The 22,361-nt window shown below is 48.3% G+C and overlaps 1 protein-coding gene across 1 annotated transcript in view; it reads right to left on the minus strand.

Moving 5' to 3' along the window:
* Positions 1 to 22,361, minus strand: part of LOC140496210 (uncharacterized) — an 82,773-nt gene that overhangs the window by 41,712 nt on the left and 18,700 nt on the right. Inside the window, exon 5 of the mRNA XM_072595709.1 lies at positions 13,579 to 13,698. Coding sequence (XP_072451810.1) covers positions 13,579 to 13,698 — 120 coding nt within the window. The remainder of the gene's footprint in view (positions 1 to 13,578; positions 13,699 to 22,361) is intronic.

A 22,361-nucleotide genomic window follows, 5' to 3' on the forward strand; every position in this document is an offset into this window, starting at 1 on the left:
ATGTCTACTCCTCTGACAAGTTAAAAAATCATACAACACCAGGTTATAGCCCAACAGGTTTATTTGGAAGCAGTAGCTTTTGGAGTGCTGCTCCTTCTCAGGTGGTTGTGGAGTATAAGGGATTTTCAGAATGGTTCATGGATTCATGCAGTAAAATGGAATTCTGCTGGTACAGATTACACCACAAATGTATGTGTGTTTGTATGTGCGTGAGTGTGACTGTAAAAGGGTAAAAGTCTGTGAGAGCGTGCGTGTGAGGGTGGGAGTGTGGGAATGTGCAGAATTACGTTTTACTTTGTAATTTATTAAAATGTTGTTCTGCAAGTACAAATGACCTCACAAACTTACATGTCTGTGTGTGTGAGTGTGTGTGAGAGAGAGGCTGTGAGAGAGAGAGTGTGTGTATGTGTGGGAGTGTGACTGTAAAGGGAGAAAAGTCTGTGAGAGTGTGTGCAGGAGGGTGGGAGGGTGAGAATGTGCACAGTTACCTTTTATTTTGCTCACAAACTGCATGAATCCCTGTATGATTCTGTAAATCCCTTTTTGAGAAATAGAATCAGTCTGAACATTGGGGCACAGACAGCCTCACACAGGGCACCTCACACCTTCAATGCATTATCTGGGCGAGCATGGCACCTATTGTTAAAGTTCATTTGAGAATATAACTTTAATAAAGTTCTGGAATTTACATATGAAAGAACTGAAACCAACAAGTCATTGTAAAATGAGAGACTTAACAAACCATCCAGGTCTTTTTCAATATATAATGTCAGTGACATCACACTGTAAACTTTTGCTATAAATTCTGTGTCTTACGATCTTATGCTCCACAACCACCTGATGAAGGAGCAGCGCTCCAAAAGCTAGTGCTTCCAAATAAACCTGTTGGGCTATAACCTGGTGTTGCGTGATTTTTTTAACTTGACAGAGGGGTAGACATTGACTGTATGGATTTTTAGTGAGGCCTTTGACCAGGTTCCACATGGCAGACCAATTAGTAGAGTCATAGAGTCATAGAGATATACAGCACAGAAACCCATCCTTCAGTCCAACCCGTCCATGCTGACCAGAAATCCCAAACCAATCTAATCTCACATGCCAGCAGCTGGCCCATAACCCTCCAAAACCTTCCTAATCATATACCCATCCAGATGCCTTTTAAATGTTGCAATTGTACTGGCCTCCACCCCTTCCTCTGGCAGCTCATTCCATACACGTACCACTCCCTGAGTGAAAAATGTTGCCCCTTAGGTCTCTTTTATATCTTTCCCCTCTCACCCTAAACCTCTAGTTCTGGACTCCCCCAAATGAGGGAAAAGACTTTGTCTATTTCTCCTATCCATGCCCCTCATGATTTTATAAACATCTATAAGGTCACCCCTCAGCTTCTGACGCTCCAGGGAAAACAGCCCGAGCTTATTCAAGCTCAAATCCTCCAACTCTGGCAACATCCTTGTAAATATTTTCTGAACCATTTCAAGTTTCACAACATCTTTCCGAGAGGAAGGAGACCAGAATTGCACGCAACATTCCAACAGTGGCCTAACCAATGCCCTGTACAGCCATAACATGACCTCCCAACTCCTGTACTCAATACTCTGACCAATAAAGGAAAGCATACCAAAAGCCTTCTTCACTATTCTATCTACCTGCAACTCCACTTTCAAGGAACTATGAACCTTCTCTCCAAGGTCGCTTTGTTCAGCAACACTCCCTGGGACTTTACCATAAAGTATATCAGTCCTGCTAAGATTTGCTTTCCCAAAATGCAGCACCACACATTTATCTAAGTTAAACTCCATCTGCCACTTCTCAGCCCATTGGCCCATCTGGTCCAGATCCCATTGTAATCTGAGGTAACCCTCTTCGCTGTCCACTACACCTCCAATTTGGTGTCATCTACAAACTTACTAACTGTACCTCTTACGCTCACATCCAAATCATTTATATAAATGATGAAAATTACTGGACCCAACACTGATCCTTATGGTCCTCCAATGGTCACAAGCCTCCAATCTGAAAAACAACCCTCCACCACCAGCCTCTGTCTTCTACCTTTGAGCCAGTTCTGTATCCAAATGGTGAGTTCTCCCTGTATTCCATGAGATCTAACCTTGCCAAATAATCTCCCATGGGGAACCTTGTTGAATGCCTTACTGAAATCCATATAGATCACATCTACCACTCTGCCCTCATCAATCCTCTTTGTTATTTCCTCAAGAAACTCAATCAAATTTGTGAGACATGATTTCCCTCACATAAAGCCTTGTTGACTATCCCTAATCAGTCCTTGCGTTTCCAAATACATGTACATCCTGTTCCTCAGGATCCCCTCCAACAACCTGTCAAAATTGGCCTTTCTCCATTTTAGAACTTCAGCTTTTAGATCTGGTCTATCTGTTTCCATCACTATTTTAAAACGAATATAATTATGGTCGCTGGCCCCAAAGTGCTCCCCACTGACACCTCAGTCACCTGCCCTGCCTTATTTCTCAAGAATCGGTCAAGTTTTGTACTTTCTCTAGTAGGTGCATCTACATACTGAATCAGAAAATTTTCTTTTACACACATAACAAATTCCTCTCCATCTAAACCCTTAACTCTATCGCAGTCCCAGTCGATGTTTGGAAAGTTAAAATCCCCTACCATAACCACCCTATTATTCTTACAGATAACTGATATCTCCTTAAAAATTTGTTTCTCAATTTCCCTCTGACTGTTAGGGGCTCGATAATACAATCCTAATAAGGTGATCATCCCTTTCTTATTTCTCAGTTCCACCCAAATAATTTCCCTGGATGTACTTCTGGGAATATTCTCCCTCAGGAAAGCTGTAATGCTATCCCTTATCAAAAACGCCTCTCCCCCTCCTCTCTTGCCTCCCTTTCTGGTCTTCCTGTAGCATTTCTATCCTGGAACATTACACTGCCAGTCCTGTCCATCCCCGAGCCACATTTCTGTAATTGCCATGATATTCCAGTCCCATGTTCCTAATCTGCCCTGAGTTCATCTGCCTTCCCTGTTAGGCCTCTTGCATTGAAATAAATGTAGTTTAATTAATCAGTCCTAACTTGTTCCTGCCTGTCCTGACTAATTGACTCTCTTTTATTCTCAACTGTACTAATCTCAGATTGACGTCTTTCCTCACTATCTCCCTGGGTCCCAACCCCACCTCAAAATTAGATCACATGGGATTCAGGGTGAACTTGTCAATTGGATACAAAATTGGCTTCATGGTAGGAGACAGAGAGTGGTGGTGGAGGGTTGTATGTCAGACTGGAGGTCTGTGCCCAGCAGTGTTCCACTGGGATCAGCACTGGGCCCACTGTTATTTGTCATTGAAATAAATGATTTAGATGAGAATATAGGAGGCAGGGCCAGTAAATTTGCAGATGACACCAAAATTGGTGGTGTTGGAAACAGTGATGATGATTATCTGAGATTACAAAGGGATCTTGATCAATTGGGCCAATGGGCTGAGGTGTGGCAGATGGAGTTTAATTTGAATAACTGTCAGGTATTGCATTTTGGTAAAACAAACAGGGGCAGGACCTACACAGTTAATGGTTGGGCCTGAGGGAATGTTGTAGAACAGAGAAACCTTGGGGTTCAGGGACATAGTTCATTGAAAGTTGTGTTACAGGTAGACAGGGTGGGAAAGAAGGTGTTTGGCACCTTTATTGCTGAGACCATTGAGTCAAACTGTTGGGATGTCATGGTGTGATTGTACAGGACATTGGTGAGGTCAATTTTGGAGAACAGTTACATAATCCTTTTTCTGGGGCCAGTTGTTTTTCTGAATTAGGAATTTTTCGGATTCGGAATAAATGACATTTTCACAGTAAAATGAGAAAAGTATTACCTAACAGCAGATACACGTGTGAATAGTACAAGCACTGAGACCCAATTGATGCCAGTCAGTGCTGGGCCACACCACCATGTCACATCTGAGTGATGCGAATCGAGTGGGTCACCTGTTCACACGCCAAAATGGCGCTCCACACTCCACGAAAACAATCTTGGATTTTGGAGCTTTTTGGAGTTTGGAATTTTGGATAAAGGATTGTGTACCTGTACTGTGTACAGTTCTGGTTTCCCTGCTATAGGAAGGATATGGTTGAATTGGAGAGGATGTAGAAAAGGTTCACAAAGATGGTATAAGGAATGGAGGGTTTGATTATAAGGAATGGCTGGAAAAGCTACAAGGCTTTTTTCACTGGAGCAGAGGAGGTTAAGGAGTGACCTTCGAACCCAGAACACAGAACAGGACAGCACAGGACAGGCCCTTCAGCCCACGAGGTTGTGCTGAGCATTTACTTTAATCTAAGGTCAATCTAACCTCCACACCCCTCAGGTTACTGCCATCCATGTGCTTGACCAACAGTCGCTTAAACATCCCTAATGTCTCTGACTCTACTACCACCACTGGCAGTGCATTCCACGTACCCACCACTCTCTGAGTAAAGAACCTGCCTCTGACATCACCCCAATACCTTCCTCCAATCACCTTAAAATTATGATCCCTTGTGACAGCCATTACTGCCCTGGGGAAAAGTCTCTGGCTAACTACTCTATCTATGTCTCCCATTCCCTTGTACACCTCTATCAAGTCACCTCTCTCTCTTCCTCTCTCGAGTGTGAAAAGCCCAAACTCACTCAACCTCTCTTCATAAGACAAGCCCTCCAATCCAGGCAGCATCCTGGTAAATCTTCTCTGCACCCTCTCTAAAGCATCTACATCCTTCCCCTAATGAGGTGACCAGAACTGGACACAATATTCCAAGTGTGGTCTAACCAGGGTCCGATGGAGCTGCAGCAAAACCTCCTGGCTCTTATCCTCAATCCCCCTGTTAATGAAAACCAAAACACCATCCACCTTCTTAACAACCCGATCAAGTTGGCAGCAACTTTGAGGGATCTATGTCCATGGGCCCCAACATCCTGCTGTTCCTCCACTCTGCCCACAATCCTGGCTTTAAGGCAAAAGCCAATATCACCCGCACTGTCTGTGTCCTCATTGCATCCGGTGATCTCCCCTCCACTGCCTCCAAACTCATAGTCCCCCAGCCCCACACTGCCCGGTTCGACCTGTTCTCCAAGGTCCACAAGACCAACTACCCTGACCGACCCATCGTCTCGGCATGCTCCTGCCCCAATGAACTCATCTTGTCTTACCTCGACTCCACCCTCTGTCCCTCAGTTCAGGCTCTTCCCACCTCCATCCGCGACACCAACCACGCTCTCCATCTCTTCAGCAACTTCCAGTTCCCTGGCCCCCAGTGCTATCTCTTCACTATCGACGTGCTGTCCTTATACATGTTAATATCTCACAAGGATGGCCTCCAGGCCCTTTGCTTCTTCCTGTCCAACAAACCCATCCAGTCCCCCTCCACCTATACCCTCCCCTCCCTCGTCGAACTGATCCTCACCCTCAATAACTTTTCCTTTAACTCCTCCAATTTCCTCCAAATCCAGGTGGTGGCCTTGGGTACCCACATGGGCCCCAGCTATGCCTGCCTCTTTGTTGGCTATATCAAACAGTCCCTCTTCAGCACCTACACAGGCAATGTACCCCAACTCTTCTGCCATTATATCAATGACTGCATCAGTGCAGCGTCCTGCACCCAGACTGAACTGGAGCAGTTCATCGACTTCGCCCGCAACTTCCATCCCGCTCTCAAATTCACTTGGTCCATCTCGGACATTTCCCTCCCATTTCTTGACCTCACCGTTTCCATCTCCGGCGAGTCACCAGATGGATGTTTACTACAAACCCACAGATTCCAATAACTCCCTGGGTCACACCTCCTCCCACACAGTATCCTGCAAGAACTCCATCCCATTCTCCCAATTCCTCCACCTCTGCTGCATCTACGCGGACAAGGAAACTTTCCATGAGCATCCCAGATGTCCACCTATTTTGAGCAACATGCTTTTCCTCCCTCTGTCATCCAGACAGCTCTCCACCGCACCACCTTCATTCCCCGTTCCACTGCTCCAAACACCCACCTGTCCCAATTCAATAAAGACAGGGTCCACCTTGTCATAGAACATAGAACATAGAAGAATACAGCGCAGTACAGGCCCTTCGGCCCTCGATGTTGCGCCGATCAAAGCCCACCTAACCTACACTAACCCACTATCCTCCATATACCTATCCAATGCCCGCTTAAATACCCATAAAGAGGGAGAGTCCACTACTGCTACTGGCAGGGCATTCCATGAACTTACGACTCGCTGAGTGAAGAACCTACCCCTAACATCAGTCCTTTATCTACCCCCCCTTAATTTAAAGCTATGCCCCCTTGTAATAGCTGACTCCATACGTGGAAAAAGGTTCTCACTGTCAACCCTATCTAACCCCCTAATCATCTTGTACACCTCTATCAAATCACCCCTAAACCTTCTTTTCTCCAATGAAAACAACCCCAAGTGCCTCAGCCTTTCCTCATAGGATCTTCCTACCATACCAGGCAACATCCTGGTAAACTTCCTCTGCACCCGTTCCAGTGCCTCCACATCCTTCCTATAGTATGGCGACCAAAACTGCACACAATATTCCAGATGCGGCCGCACCAGAGTCTTATACAACTGCAGCATGACCTCAGGACTCCGGAACTCAATTCCTCTACCAATAAAAGCCAGTACGCCATATGCCTTCTTCACGGCACTATTTACCTGGGTGGCAACTTTCAGAGATCTGTGTACATGGACACCAAGATCCCTCTGCTCTTCCACACTACCAAGTATCCGACCATTAGCCCAGTAATCCATCTTTTTATTACTCTTACCAAAGTGAATCACTTCACACTTAGCTACATTGAACTCCATTTGCCACCTTTCTGCCCAGCTCTGCAGCTTCTCTATATCCCGCTGTAACCTGCCATATCCTTCCTCACTGTCTACAACTCCTCCGACTTTCGTATCATCCGCAAACTTGCTCACCCAACCTTCTAACCCTTCCTCCAGGTCATTTATAAAAATGACAAACAGCAATGGTCCCAAAACAGATCCTTGCGGAACACCGCTAGTGACGGCACTCCAAGATGAACCTTTGCCATCAACTACTACCCTCTGTCTTCTTCCAGAGAGCCAATTCCTAATCCAAACCTCCAACTCACCCTCAATGCCATATCTCTGTATTTTCTGCAGTAGCCTACCATGGGGGACCTTATCAAACGCCTTACTAAAATCCATATATACCACATCTACCGCTTTCCCCTCATCTACCTCCTTAGTCACCACTCCTCCCCACCACTCCAATAGTCTCCGCATCAAACGTATCATCCTTAAACACTTCCGCCAACTCCAACTAGACCCCACCACCAAGACCATCTTCCAGTCCCCACCCCTCTCTGCCTTCCGCACGGATCATTCCCTTTGACAATCCTTGGTTTGTACCACTCTCCCCACCAACCCCTTCGAACCACCAAGTACCTTCCCCGGTAACCGGAAAAGATGCAGAACCTGCAGGTTCACCAGCCGGTCACCTCCATCCAGGGCCCCAAACAGTCCTTCCAGGTGAGACTGAGGTTCCCCTGTGTCTCTTCCAACCCAGTTTACCGCATCAGGTGCTCGCAATGTGGTCTTAGGGAATGGTTCGCCAAACATTGCAGCTGGATCTGCAAAAGTCGACCAAACCTCCCACTCATCCCCCAATTTAATTCTCCTTCCCACTCCCTTTCTGACATGACCATCCTTGGCATCGTCCATTGCCGCAAATTGGAGGAACAACACCTCATCTTCCAACTGGTGAGCCTACAGCCCAGAGGACTCAACTTTGAGTTCTCCAATTTCAAATAACCTCTCTTTCCATCCCCCAACTCCCTTCCCAGCCCCTCCCCCTCCCTTCCACTGCTCCCTGCCACCAACTGGATTCATTCCTCCCAATGACCCAACCAGGTCGTCCCCTCTACCTGTCTTTACCTAACCCTACTTTACAACCTTACCCCCACCACCCGCTTTATCTGCAGCTCCCCCCACACCCACACCCAGTCCTGAAGAAGAGTTACAAACAAAACATCAACTTCTCCACCTCTTGATGCTGCCTGGCTTGCTGTGTTCTTCCAGCCTCTTGCCTGTCTACCTTGGATTCCAGTACCTGTAGTTTTTTTTGTCTTTAACCTTGTATTCAGCATTCAAATTTGACCTTCCTAAATGAATCACTTCATATTTATCCAGGTTGAATTCCACCTGCCACTTCTCAGCCCAGTTCTGCATCCTGTCAGTGTCTCGTTGTATCCTACAACAGCCCTCACCTTGACACCACCGACCTTTGTGTCATTGGCAAACTTTCTAACCCATCCTTCCACTTCTTCATCCCAGTCACTTATAAAAACTACAAAGGGCAGAGGCCTAAGAGCAGATCCTTGTGGGACACCACTGGTCACCGAGCTCCAGGAGAAATACTTTCTGTCCAATACCACTCGCTGTCATCTTTCGGCCAGCCAATTCTGTATCCAGACGGCCAAATTTCCCGATATCCCATACCTCCAAACTTTCTGAATGAACCTACCTTGGGGTACCTTATTAAATGCCTTACTGAAATCCATTTACAGCACATCCACTGCTCAACCTTCATCAACTTGTCTCATCACATCCTCAGAGATCTCAATAAGGCCAGTGAGGCATGACCTGCCCCTCACAAAGCCATGCTGACTATCTTTAATCAAATAATGTCTTTCCAAATGGTCATAAATCCTGTCTCTCAGAATCCTTTCCAGCACCTTGCTTACCACAGACGTAAGACTGACTGGTCTGTAATTCCCAGGGATTCCCCTAATCTCTTCCTTGAACAGAGAAACAGCATTCTCCTCCCTCCAATCAGCCTGTACTACTCCCATGGAGAGTGACGATGCAAAGATCATCACCAGAGGTGTAGTAATCTCATTCCTCACTTCCCGTAGTAACCTCAGATATATCTGGTCTGGCCCTGGGGACCTATGTAATTTGATGCTTCCCAGAAATTCCAGCACATCCATTTCCTTAATGTCAATCTGTTCAAGCTTATTAACCTGGTCCACAATGTTCTCATTGTCAACGAGGTCCCTCTCTCTTGATCACAGAAACAAAAGCTCATTTAGGGCCTCCCCTACCTCTTCAGACTCCAGGCACAAGTTCCCTCCATTATCCCTGGTCAGCCCTACCCTCTCGCTGATCATTCTTTTATTTCTCATATAAATGTAGACCGCCTCTTGGTTTTCCCAAATCCTTTCCCCCAAGGCTTTTTCATGCCCCCTCCTAGCTCTCCTCAGTCCATTTTTTGAGTTCTTTCCTGGCCATACTTTAATCCTTTAAAGCTGTGCTAAATCCTTGCTTCCAAAACCTTCAGTAAGCTTCCTTCTTCCTCTTGACAAGAAGCTCCTCTTCTCTTGTCATCCAAGGCTCCTTCACCTTCCCATTCCTTTGCCTGTCTCAGTGGGACAAAGTTATCCAACATTCACAACCAGTGTTCCTTAAACAGCCTTCACATTTCTGTTGTACATCTCCCGCAGAACAATGTTCCCAATTTATACTCCACAGCTCCTGTCTAATCGCGATATAATTTCCCCTCCCCCAATTAATTATGGATATTTATAAAATCATGAGGGGCATGGATAAGGTCAGAAACAAACTCTTTTCCCAAAGAGTTAGGGAGTTCAAAACTAGAGCGCATAATTTTAAACTGAGTGGAGAAAGATTTAAAAGGAAGCTGAGGGGAAATGTTCTCACACAGAGGCTGGTTCATATGTGGAATGAACTGTGAGAAGAAGTGGCAGATGCAGGTACAGTTACAACTTTTAAAAGATATTTGGACAGGTACATGAACAGGAGGATCACTGTGTTTCCACATTAAAGTTCCCCATTCAGCTCACACAGGTATAATTGGGCTGTGCGGTTTTCACTTTACTGACCTCTAGGAGATTTTGGAGACAGCTCAACAGACAGGAGCTCTTCGATGTGACTGAACCTACAAGTATCCTTTGATTTTCTGTACATTTCTGCCTTTCTGTGTTACTTTAGTCCTGTCACTTGACAACAGCGGCTTCTCTTTCGATAAGTTTTTTTTCAACTGCGCTCAACTGTTCATGGGGTTAATGCAGGAACTCCACAGGCAGAAAGACCTCACAGTCTTTGCTGTTCTCTCTCATGGAGGTCTCAGACAGCAGTATGAGGGAGAGTCTGGACAAACACCTCAGTGAGGCCAGAGGGGTTTGGAGTTGTGACTTGTCAGCTTGGACCTGGAGAAGGCCTTTGGAAGAATATCCAACACCTACTTAATCAACTTGCTCTTCAAATGGGGTTAATGCAGGGATTCCACAATTGGATCTATCTGCTCTGCACAAACATCAATGGGACAGTTTAAATAATGGGTGGGAATGGGAAAGCTTTCCGATCAGAGATGGAGCCAGGCAGGACTGTCCTCTCTCCCATCCTGTTTGTGTGCTGTATTGAAACATTTACTGAGTACAATAGGAAGGAGGCAGGTGTAGGAAAAGGGAAAATACCAGGTACTGCAGACACTGAGTTCAAATCATCCCTGCACATGGAAAACATCACTGCTTTCTGCACAGATCCACCGTCAGTGATCAGATTGATGAGAATCTGTGACCCGTTCAAACTGGCTTCAGGACACAAGATCAACTGCAGCAAGAATGAGCTCCTGTTCCTTTTCAGAACTGGGCCAATCAATCCTTTGCCCTTTGCCCTGTCTGAGCAGACTACCTAAAGGTGCTGGGAATGTGATTCAGAGGAGCCGAGGTGTGTGCTAAAACCTGGAAGGTGTGGGTAACTGTGATGTGACTGAAACTGGGCTGGGGAAGTGACATTCCCTCTCCATTGGAGATAAGGAGCTGGTCATCAGCTGGGAGATGTTTCTTCATTTCTCAATGTGCTGTAACTTTGGCCCATACTCCACTCCTGGACAGTGGAGCTCACTCAAAACATCTTCCACTTTGTCTGGAGTTCAACAATGGGCCATGTCTGTGGGGACACAGCAGTAGGGAATGTACCCAACACCCACCTCAGCCCAATATAAAACAAAGAACTGTGGATACTGGGAATCTGAAAGGAAACAGGCAAGTGCTGGAGAAACTCAGTAGATCTGGCAACATGTACAGAGAGAAAAACAGAGTTAATGTTTCCAGTCCAGTGATCCTTCTTCAGAATTGCTGAGTTTCTCCAGCACTTTGTGTTGTGTTTCTGATTTCCAGAACCCACAGTTCTTTGTTCCAGATGACTGTGGTTTATCAGGTCAGGTTTCACTCTGAGATCTGATGTGTCCAGTATCACCATCAGCTGGGATTGGAACACAACTAAAGTTTCCTGGACCTTGGGCATTCTGTATATCCAGAAGGTTCCCATTTGGTTTCACTGTAGTTGATCTTGTTCTGAACCCAGCTGGAGGAGAGAGGGTACTCCCTGTCAGATCCACCCTGTCCACCCAGAGTCTCACTGCCTCTGCATGTTGCTCTCACCGTGGTTCAGGTGAGGAACAGACCAACACCAGCTCCTTGTGGGATGTGCCTCAGTGGGAACAGATAAACTCATCACCTGGGAATGACTTTATCAGCTAACAGCCTGAGGTGGAGTCAAATGTGGACAGGACTGACACCACCTTCAAGGCCCCTCATTTCCTTACCCTGTCTGACTGTTCCCAGTCTATCGCCATTCCCTATCCCACCTCTGCCCTCCCCTGAATTCCTTGTGTATCCCTCCACCCCCTTGACCCCATTCCCCCAGCTCCCCTCACTGCCACAACCTGGCCATTCCCAATGCGCCATGCCAGCTGCCAGCTTTCTGTCCCTCTCCCTTGTGCCGTAACCAAGAGAAAGTGCTGCCCTCAGACCAAACTGCAGAAACCTGCCGCTGTACATCACCGGGAAACAAACATGAACCGGGCTCACCAGATTCTCACACACTGCTGACTGGGTCTTCAAGGAGGGACTGGGTTTTTATGTTAATGAATATTCATGGGATCCAAATGTAAACCAAGTACGAAGCACCACAGTCTGGTGTAATACCTGACAAACTGTAAACACACGACTTTATCTCGACACCACAACCTGTCATTGGGAAATACAACAATTCATACCCGGCCTAATTCAGCCACACTCCCAGCACGTCTCCTCAGTTCATCAGAAAAGCCAGATTGGACGGATAACATTAACTCTGTTTCTCTCTCCACAGATGCTGCCAGACCTGCTGAGTTTCTCCAGCACATTCTGATTTCATTCCATTTCCTGCTCTTGCAGGTTTCATGAGATCCCCTTGACATTTCTGTTGTTGCTGTAAACCAGGCAGTCAGTCTGGGCGACTGTCCCTCGGGAGGCTGGACAGAATGATGGAAATGTCTCTCTCCAGGGAAGATCATGAGGAGCTCCACCTCCCCAGCCTTGTCAGGTCGGCCTGGGCAGCCATCCTACAACCCAAAGGACTTAACATTGTGTTCCTGAATTTCCAATAAACTTCCCACCCATCCCCCTGCTCCCTTTACAGCCCCACCTCCTTCCTTCCATTCCACCCACTGACCCTTCCTTCCAGTTCCCAACTGGATCCATCCCTCCCATTGACCAACCAGGTCGAACCCACTACCTGTGTTCACCAATCACTGCTTCACCATTCTGCTACTCTCCCCATCCCTCACCTCCCCTCTCTCTATCTGCAGCTCCCCCTCTCCCCCCTCCCGCCCATCCCCACATCCTGATGAAGGGTTAGACCCGAAGCATTGTCTTCTCCACCTCCTGATGCTGCCGGGATTGCTGTGTTCTTCCAGCCTCCTGTTTGTCTACTTGGTCAGGTCCTTCACCCCCTGCTGGGCTCCCTGCACCCTCCCCATTTCCCCATTAATATCGAGGCCCCTGTCCCAGCCATTTACACTGAATAACATCCTGATTGTGGACATACTGCTATCCACAGGTCTGGATCAATAATATCATAGAATCCCTACAGTGGAGAAACAGGCCATTTACTAACCAGTCCACACCGACCCCCGAAGAGTATCCCACCCAGACCCATTCCCCTACCCTATTACTCTACATTTTCCCTGAATATTGCACCAAACCTTGATATTCGTGAAGTCTATGGGCAATTTAGCTTGGCCAATTCACCTAACCTGTACATCTTTGAACTGTGGGAGGAAACTGGAGCACCCGGAGGAAACCCACGCAGACACGGGGAGAATGTACAAGCCCCACACAGACAGTCGCCTGAAGGTGGAATCGAACCCAGGTCCCTGGCGCTGTGCGGCAGCTAATCACTGAGTTACTGTGTCACCGTAATCTCCTGTAGTTCGATGTTTGGTGAATAAACAGATTTATTCTCGCGGTATATCGAAGGAGATGGGGTGGATCGGATATACTCAGGTGATGTCATGATGATTGTAAATGTAAGATCTTGTTCACGTGAAGTCCAGGAATTAAAGCCTGCCTTTAGCTGAAGTGAGGAGGAGCCTTGTCAGAAATACTGGAGACACAGCAGGTTCCAGATAAAGAGAGAATAATCCCCAGATTCATCCACAAAGGGAATAACAAACAGAAACACTGACAGTCTGGAATCCAGATCAATCCAGATTCAGAGGGAGTGGGTTCCTTCCATTACCTGGATGGAGGGTTCATTCTTCAACTGAGTGACAACGGCCCTCCCGTTCCTGGCCAGAGGTGATGCAAATGAAAAAGAAATCCGAACAACAGTGAACTCCATCCGACCATCAGGGCCCACCTGCACAATGATAATAAGATTGTTTGAAATAACTTCCATCGTCTTTTACTGAACAAGCCACTGACAATGTAACCTTGTTGTTTAATAATTCCATGGGGACAGGTTGAACGAGGCAGAGAGTGGGTTTGAAGGGAGTTGATGATCTGTCACTCCAACCTTCACTCTGAATGAGGGATATGATTTGGAGGAGTTGGTGTTGGACTGTGGTGGACAAAGTTAAAAATCCCACAACACCTCGTTACAGTCCAACAGGTTTATTTGGAAGCACTAACTTTCGGAGCGCTGCTCCTTCATCAGGTGGTTGTGCTGTAGGATCATAAGACAGATCACAAAATTTTGCTCTTAATCTTGTGTCTTACAATCTTATACTCCACAACCACCTGATGAAGGAGCAGCGCCTCAGAATGTTAGTGCTTCCAAATAAACCTGTTGGACTATCCCAGGACTCCACAGTTCATCAATCTTTCAGGAATTTTTAATGGGAATCAGACAGAAAATGCAGTTTATGGACTTGGAGCCTCCCTGAACACTATGTTTTTAATGATGGGGCCCATCTTGGTGTTGGCACTAGGAGCGGGTGCTGTTCCCACACAAGGAACAGGCCCAATGGTGATCGGACCCCGGGGGGTGAGGGACATGCTGAATGGATAAGTGGGAGTGGGTAATGAGGTGCCAATCTCAGTGTCCCCTCACTGAAAGACAGGGCCTGGCACCATCTCAAAAGAACTTTTCATCCTGTGAGCAGAGCGATCTTGTTCATCAGGATCACTTGGCTGATTTCCAACTGCCCTCTGAAATGGCCGAGCAAGCCACTCAGTTGTGTCAATCGCGATAAAGTCTCAGTTGGACAGCAGTGGGTCAGGAAGGCAGCTCACCACCACCTTCTCAAAGGGAATTCCCAACGGGCAAGAAGTGCGGACCTCGCCAGTGACACCCGTGTACCAGGAATAAATTGAAGGAAATAGTTTAGGATGAAAACCTGGTCCATGTTTTCTGTTAACCTGGGTCTAAAAAGACAAGTAAATGAGGGAGTTTTGAATATGATGTAAAAATTATTAACTTGTGTCATGACTCTGGGAATAGCAGAGTTTGATTTCCAGTCCATTCCCCCCGTGAGGTGGAACAGCAAAGAGAGTGAGGGGGCATTGAGCTCCTGTGTCACCACTGGGCACACAGAGATTCACAACAGGCAGGGCAGGGCTGGGAGGAGGGGATCTGAAGCCCTTACCCCCTGACTGTTTGTGTTTTCTCAGACAGGACTCCGTGCTCCAGAAGGACAGTCAGCTGCTGAGACCAGGAAGCTGTATTCCACTCGGAGAAGAAGGATCCTTCAGAGGATGCAGCATCACATCATTTCCCCCCCCCCCCCCCCCCCCCACCAACACAGACCCTCTCCGGGCAGTGGCTATCTGCTCACTATCTGGTACAATGTCACAAGCTGGTGAGTACATCACTGCCTCTCCTGAGCAGCTGATGGAGACTGTGATGACTGAAGCCACTGACAGACAGAGGTCTGGTAGAGGCCAGGCCCAGGCTGAGTCCCAGGCTGATGAGGGGCCTCTGCAGTCAGTAACATGGAACCTGCTGCAGTCGCAGCGAGAGGTGAGGGAGCTGCCAGGGGCTGACAACCCCACGGATGGACAATGGAGGAGTCCATTCAGGCCATCGGTGCTATCCTGTCCCAGCCATGGGTGTGTCTTGCTTCCTGTATCGATGGGTTAGTGCCCCTCATGGAGAGCCACATCCAGCAGGTCACTTGATGGACACACACAAACAGGGTGACCAGGTGAGAGAGGAACAACATAGCTGGAGAGTCTCTCCCAGGGGCTCCTCCATCTCCCCATCACACAATGGGGCAGGTGTCCCTTGCAACGGAGGAGAAGAGACCCCTTCTGGCTTGGGGCCTTCTCTCAGTGTGCTCCAAGTACACACAGAGCCTCTTCAGCCCCTCTGCCAGTGACCCCAGCACCTCCAGGAGCCATGGGGACACAGTGAGCTCCTGTAGCTGTGAGGCAGTCCCACAGCATGTCAGGGCCCCCCAGGCCTCAGGCAGTGAATGGGCAGCTCCCAAGGACATCAGGGAAGGCAGTGTTTGGTCATTACCTCAGCTGGGTCACTGTGTGTGGAGAGTCTGGGCCCTAGACCCCCTTACCCCCTCTACATCCTCCTGGTCAGATGAAGAGTGACAATTGATGATGTGGTCCTGATAAAAGGCCTCCCCTCTCTGCAGTGTGAGGTTACACAGAGCACAGGGACAGTATGGGAGGCCCTTTCTGGGACATAGTGCAGACCAGCCAATGGGATCACATGTTTAAGAGGCCAAGGGCCTGCTCATGCATTGCTGGGTCACACTGTGACAGGCCGTGTACCTTTCCCCTGCTATAATGGGAGGGTTGGCTATGTGTCTGTGTCTGCAATGGCCACCCCTTGTCCCTGAGGATCCTTTCCGGAAGGTGCACAGGAGGAGAGGACAGCTGGAGCATCGGGAACAGGGAAAGCGTGTGGATCAGTGACTCCCAAACTTTCGACAAAAATCACTGTGTTCCCAGAGCTGTGAGAGTGTGGGTGGGAAGAGGACACTGTGACAGTATTGGAGGGACAGGGGGGAGAGTTGTGAAAACTGAGGTGTGCAAAGGGAGCTGTGAGAGTCTAGTCTCGTCTGCTCACTCCCATTTCCCTTGATTTACTCTGTGGGATACAAATTTATTGCTCTCAAGTGTCCATCAAATTTCCTTTTGAAATTATTGATCCTTTCCACCCCCATACTCTTGAAGGTAAGGAATTCCACATCACAAACACCCACAATATAAAAACATTCTTCCTCACACTCCCACTGCAACTTTTACAAAAACCTTAAATCCCTGTTCCCTGACACTTGTACAATCAGGAAATGGCAGTAGCTTCACACTGTCCACATTCTCCAATCTTCTCACTGCCTTCTGCCTCTCTGTCAAATCATCCCTCAATCCCCATTGAGGAAAGTGCAGGGATTGGAACAAGGTCAGGCAACTGGCTCTCAGAGAATATGCGCTCCATGAGAGGGGCTATTCACCTGGTTCAACCAATAGGAGAACATCACATGATCCAGGGTTCAAAGGTTGGCTGTTGCTCTGAAAGGGAAGTTACACGATTGAGCTAAAATCTGACAAAAGGTGATTTTGGAATGACTGTGTTTAGGAGCAATGGGAAGGCTAAGTGCATGAGCAGGAACTCAGCAACTAAATGGGAGACTTCCCTGTTTCTGGCAGGTTATAGTGCAACAGGTTTATTTGAAAGTATAAGCTTTCGGAGCGTTGATCCTTCATCAGGGGTAGTGCTCTGAAAGCTTGTACTTCCAAATAAACCTGTTGGACTATACCCTGGTGTTGTGTGATTTTTAACTTTGTACATCCCAGTTCAACACTGGCACCTCCACATCATCCCTGAAAATGGGCAGAAGTATCTGAAATGAGGGAGTCCAAATGACCTTTGCAGCAAATCTCCAATCATTGAGCTTTCTGTATAACCCAGTGTTGTGTCAGGGTAATAGGACCCTGGAGCAAGCTTGCTGAGATGTCACAGAGCTGCACATCACTGGGTATAAATACAGTGGTGAAAATGTGTTGCTGGAAAAGCACAGCAGGTCAGGCAGCATCCAAGGAACAGGAGAATCGACGTTTCAGGCATAAGCCCTTCTTCAGGAATCCTGAAGAGCCTACATGAATGTTGGTGTTGGTGTTGGTGGTCAGATGTTGGTGTAAGGTCACCATGTATCTGAATATTTTGTATACAGCCTCATGAACTGTGTTAATGTGAAGAATAGGACAGAGATAGGCTTTCACTTGTCTTCTCCACAACCAGCGGATAAAGGGGGCGCAGTGGTAGTCTGGTGCACTGACCTCTACACCGCTGAAGCCAAACGCCAACTTGAGGACACCTCTTCCTACTGCTCCCTCGACCATGACCCCACCCCCCATCACCAAACCATCATCTCCCAGACCATACAGAACCTCATCACCTCAGGAGATCTCCCACCCACAGCTTCCAACCTCATAGTCCGGGAACCCCGCACTGCCCGGTTCTACCTCCTTCCCAAGATCCACAAGCCTGACCACCCTGGCCGACCCATTGTCTCAGCATGCTCCTGCCCCACTGAACTCATCTCTACCTACATTGACACTGTCCTATCCCCCCTAGTCCAGGAACTCCCCACATACGTTCGAGACACCACCCACGCCCTCCACCTCCTCCAAGACTTCCGTTTCCCCGGCCCCCAACGCCTCATCTTCACCATGGATATCCAATCCCTCTACACCTCCATTCGCCATAACAAGGGCCTCCAAGCCCTCCGTTTTTTCCTCTCCAGACGTCCCCAACAGTACCCTTCCACTGACACTCTCATTCGTTTGGCCGAACTGGTCCTCACCCTTAACAATTTCTCCTTTGAATCCTCCCACTTCCTCCAGACCAAAGGCGTAGCCATGGGCACACGTATGGGCCCAAGCTACGCCTGTCTCTTTGTTGGCTATGTAGAACAGTTGATCTTCCATAATTACACCGGCACCACTCCCCACCTCTTCCTCCGCTACATTGATGACTGCATTGGCGCCACCTCGTGCTCCCGCGAGGAGGTTGAGCAATTCATCAACTTCACCAACACATTCCACCCTGACCTTAAATTTACCTGGACTATCTCTGACACCTCGCTCCCCTTCCTGGACCTCTCCATCTCCATTAGTGACGACCGACTTGACACTGACATTTTTTACAAACCCACTGACTCCCATAGCTACCTGGATTACACCTCTTCCCACCCTATCTCTTGCAAAAATGCCATCCCGTATTCCCAATTTCTCCGCCTCCGCCGTATCTGCTCCCAGGAGGACCAGTTCCATCGTAGGACACACCAGATGGCCTCCTTCTTTAGAGACCGCAATTTCCCTTCCCACGTGGTTAAAGATGCCCTCCAAAGCATCTCGTCCACATCCCGCACCTCCGCCCTCAGACCCCACCCCTCCAACCGTAACAAGGACAGAACGCCCCTGGTGCTCACCTTCCACCCTACAAACCTTCGCATCAACCAAATCATCCACCGACATTTCCGCCACCTCCAAAAAGACCCCACCACCAGGGATATATTTCCCTCCCCACCCCTTTCCGCCTTCCGCAAAGACCGTTCCCTCTCTGACTACCTGGTCAGGTCCACACCCCCCTCCAACCCACCCTCCCATTCTGGCACTTTCCCCTGCCACCGCAGGAACTGTAAAACCTGTGCCCACACCTCCTCCCTCACCTCTATCCAAGGCCCTAAAGGAGCCTTCCACATCCATCAAAGTTTCACCTGCACATCCACCAATATCATTTATTGTATCCATTGCTCCCGATGTGGTCTCCTCTACATTGGGGAGACTGGGCGCCTCCTAGCAGAGCGCTTTAGGGAACATCTCCGAGACACCCGCACCAATCAACCAAACCGCCCCGTGGCCCAACATTTCAACTCCCCCTCCCACTCTGCCGAGGACATGGAGGTCCTGGGCCTCCTTCACCGCCGCTCCCTCACCACCAGACGCCTGGAGGAAGAACGCCTCATCTTCCGCCTCGGAACACTTCAACCCCAGGGCATCAATGTGGACTTCAACAGCTTCCTCATTTCCCCTTCCCCCACCTCATCCTAGTTTCAAACTTCCAGCTCAGTTACTGTCTCCTTGACTTGTCCAACCTGCCTATCTTCTTTTCTACCTATCCACTCCACCCTCTCCTCCTTGACCTATCACCTTCATCCCCTCCCCCACTCACCCATTGTACTCTATGCTACTCTCTCCCCACCCCCACCCTCCTCTAGCTTATCTCTCCATGCTTTAGGCTCACTGCCTTTATTCCTGATGAAGGGCTTTTGCCTGAAACGTTGATTTCGCTGCTCGTTGGATGCTGCCTGAACTGCTGTGCTCTTCCAGCACCACTAATCCAGTATTTGATTTTCAGCATCTGCAGTCATTGTTTTTACCTTCTCCACAACCAGTCTGTCTCAAACCCAAAACTCATTGTGTGGTAGAAAAACCCAGGAGTAAAGGGGAAGCAGTTTGTCACCTTGTCAGCAACAGCCTTCAGTTCACTCTGACAACAGAAGAATGGGCTGATTTATCTTACTGCAAGTGATGCAGGAACGAATGGGGAAAGAAACATTGTGCTTTAGGTGATTCTCTCAGACTGACAGATCTATTTCATTCCCAAAATTTAATCAATGAAATTATCAAATCTTTGAAGTCCAGTGAAGTTACATAGAGTAACAATTGTATTGCACAGGGAGCTGTGCCTAGGCAGATAGATTACAGCAGCCATTTTGAGTTTTGGAAATATATTGCCCGTGTTGGGAGCACAAATTCCATGTTGGAATAGGAAGGTCAGGGAAACTGAGACACCAGGCAAAGGAGAGAGCTCCATTTTGTAATGGATTTAGGGAGGAGGCACCTTGAAGCTGTGGGCAGACTGAAGGCCTTCATGTAAGAGCTTGGAAATGGAGTCAGGACAGATTGCAAGGGAGATTACACCTCCAATGCCTGGCCCTGCTACAAAATAGTGAATAGTCTCAGATGTGTGGGAAAGGTGAGTGCATGCACCATCCATTGGGATGTCCCACCAACTGTACCACATATTCTTAACCATTCAATACACCAAGCCCTTCTCACTCACTGGCAGCACTCATCGACACTCAGTGCTCATGCTAAACATATACACACTCACACATACACACACACGCACACACAGAGACATACGTACACATGCACAGAGACACACACACACATACACACACATACACATAGACACACACACAAACACACACACACTCACACAAACACACACATACACACAGAGACACACATACACACAGACACACACACACAAACACACACGCTCACACACACACAGATATACGTACACACACATACACGCGCACAGAGATACACACACAGACACACACAAATACACACACATGCACACAAACACACACGGAGACACACACACATAGACACACACACATAGACACACACACACACACACACATAAACACATACACACACATACACAGTCACACACACACATTCACACAGACACACACATACATACAAATTCACACACACACACTCACACATACAGAGACACACACACACTCAGACGCACACAGACACGCACACACACACACACACATACACACACACAGACACACAGACCAACTCTTGCTGCTTCCACTCCCATCCAGTTTTCAGCTGTGGGTCATCACCCCAACACACTACAACAGACTCAATCACATTTTACAGGAGAAGGTTCTCCATAACAGCTACAGGGCCGACAGAATCAGTGGGGACAGGACCATTTCATTCACAGAGGGACTTCTGGGAATATGCTGAGAATCATGGGGACAGCTGGAACAGAGCCCATGGCTTCATGGGGGACATTAAGGATGACGGTGAGTAACTGCCTCTGCTGCTCTCAATCCCCTCCTCACTCTCACCCTGAGATGGGGAATCAAATGAAAGCTGCAGACTGTGGGACCATGGATCTGGTGCTTTCCTCTGCCTCTCCCTCCAACATCCCAACCCTCCCGTTCTGATTGGCTGCTTTCAGATTCCCAGGAACTGCCGGCTGGGGACCTGCTCACAGCCGTGAGGAGGTGGAAGTTCAAACCCAGGTCACTGGTGAGGGGGCATTGTAACTTGATCTCACAGGTGAGTTGCCAGGGGAAATGGGTACCTCGTGTGCCAACTCCATGGAGGGCAGGTTCTGCTGCAGGGAACACAGATGGGGACATTAATGGGAGACCTACAGAAGGAGGTTGATGGGAATACACACTGAGATGCTTGGTACATTAGCAGGCCATGTCAGACAGCCTATCAAAGGGCATGGTGAAGCTCAGTCCCAATGTGACAGAGGGCACTGTACAGAGCTTGGATCCCATCATTTCCCCCTGGGCCAGTGGGAGCCAGCTCCTTGAGTGCAGCAGCTGACAGGGCAGTGATCCAGTATCTGTACTCACTGTCTCAGCCACTGCTGAAACACAGACAGAAGCCAAGAAACCCCTCAATGCTGCAGTGAGAGTTCAGACTGAGGTTGTGCTTGGTCCCATGCAGACTCAGACCTGCTGTGAACATGACTGTGGATCCTAGTGGGCAAAGGGATTTGCAAGGTCTTGGAGCAGGCCAGCAGCTCATCCTCCAACAGATCACTAGGGATCTGGGGATGCTGCCTGGGGGACTGGCAGAGGCACCATGGAGCATCAACCTGCTGCCCTCTCTCAGGGCGACAGCATTTGTGTTCTCATTGTGGCCACTCCACCAGTCCCCTTGCTGTTGTCCCTTACCCTGTCAGTCCAGACAGCTGCTGTCTGTTGGGAGATGGTTCAGTCTGAAGCCAGGCCCAGGGTTTCCCCAGGAAATCCTGCAAAAGCCACCTGCAGTCTCCCCCATTGGAGGTCAGCTGCCTTCCACTAACCATGCAGTAACCAACGGGGTAAAGCTGCACAGGAACACCAGGACAGGCACTCGGGCACTGCACAAGGATGGTCACTTCCCATTTGTCCACGTCACTGGCTATGTTCATGAATAAAGATTCTGTGATGCACATGTTTGGTGCTTGGCCCTGGGTGGTCCAAGTTGGGGAATTCAGTATTACATCAGGCAGGGAGGCTG

The sequence above is a fragment of the Chiloscyllium punctatum genome, chromosome 26, assembly GCF_047496795.1.
Source record: "Chiloscyllium punctatum isolate Juve2018m chromosome 26, sChiPun1.3, whole genome shotgun sequence".
In the NCBI taxonomy this organism is placed as follows: Eukaryota; Metazoa; Chordata; class Chondrichthyes; order Orectolobiformes; family Hemiscylliidae; genus Chiloscyllium; species Chiloscyllium punctatum.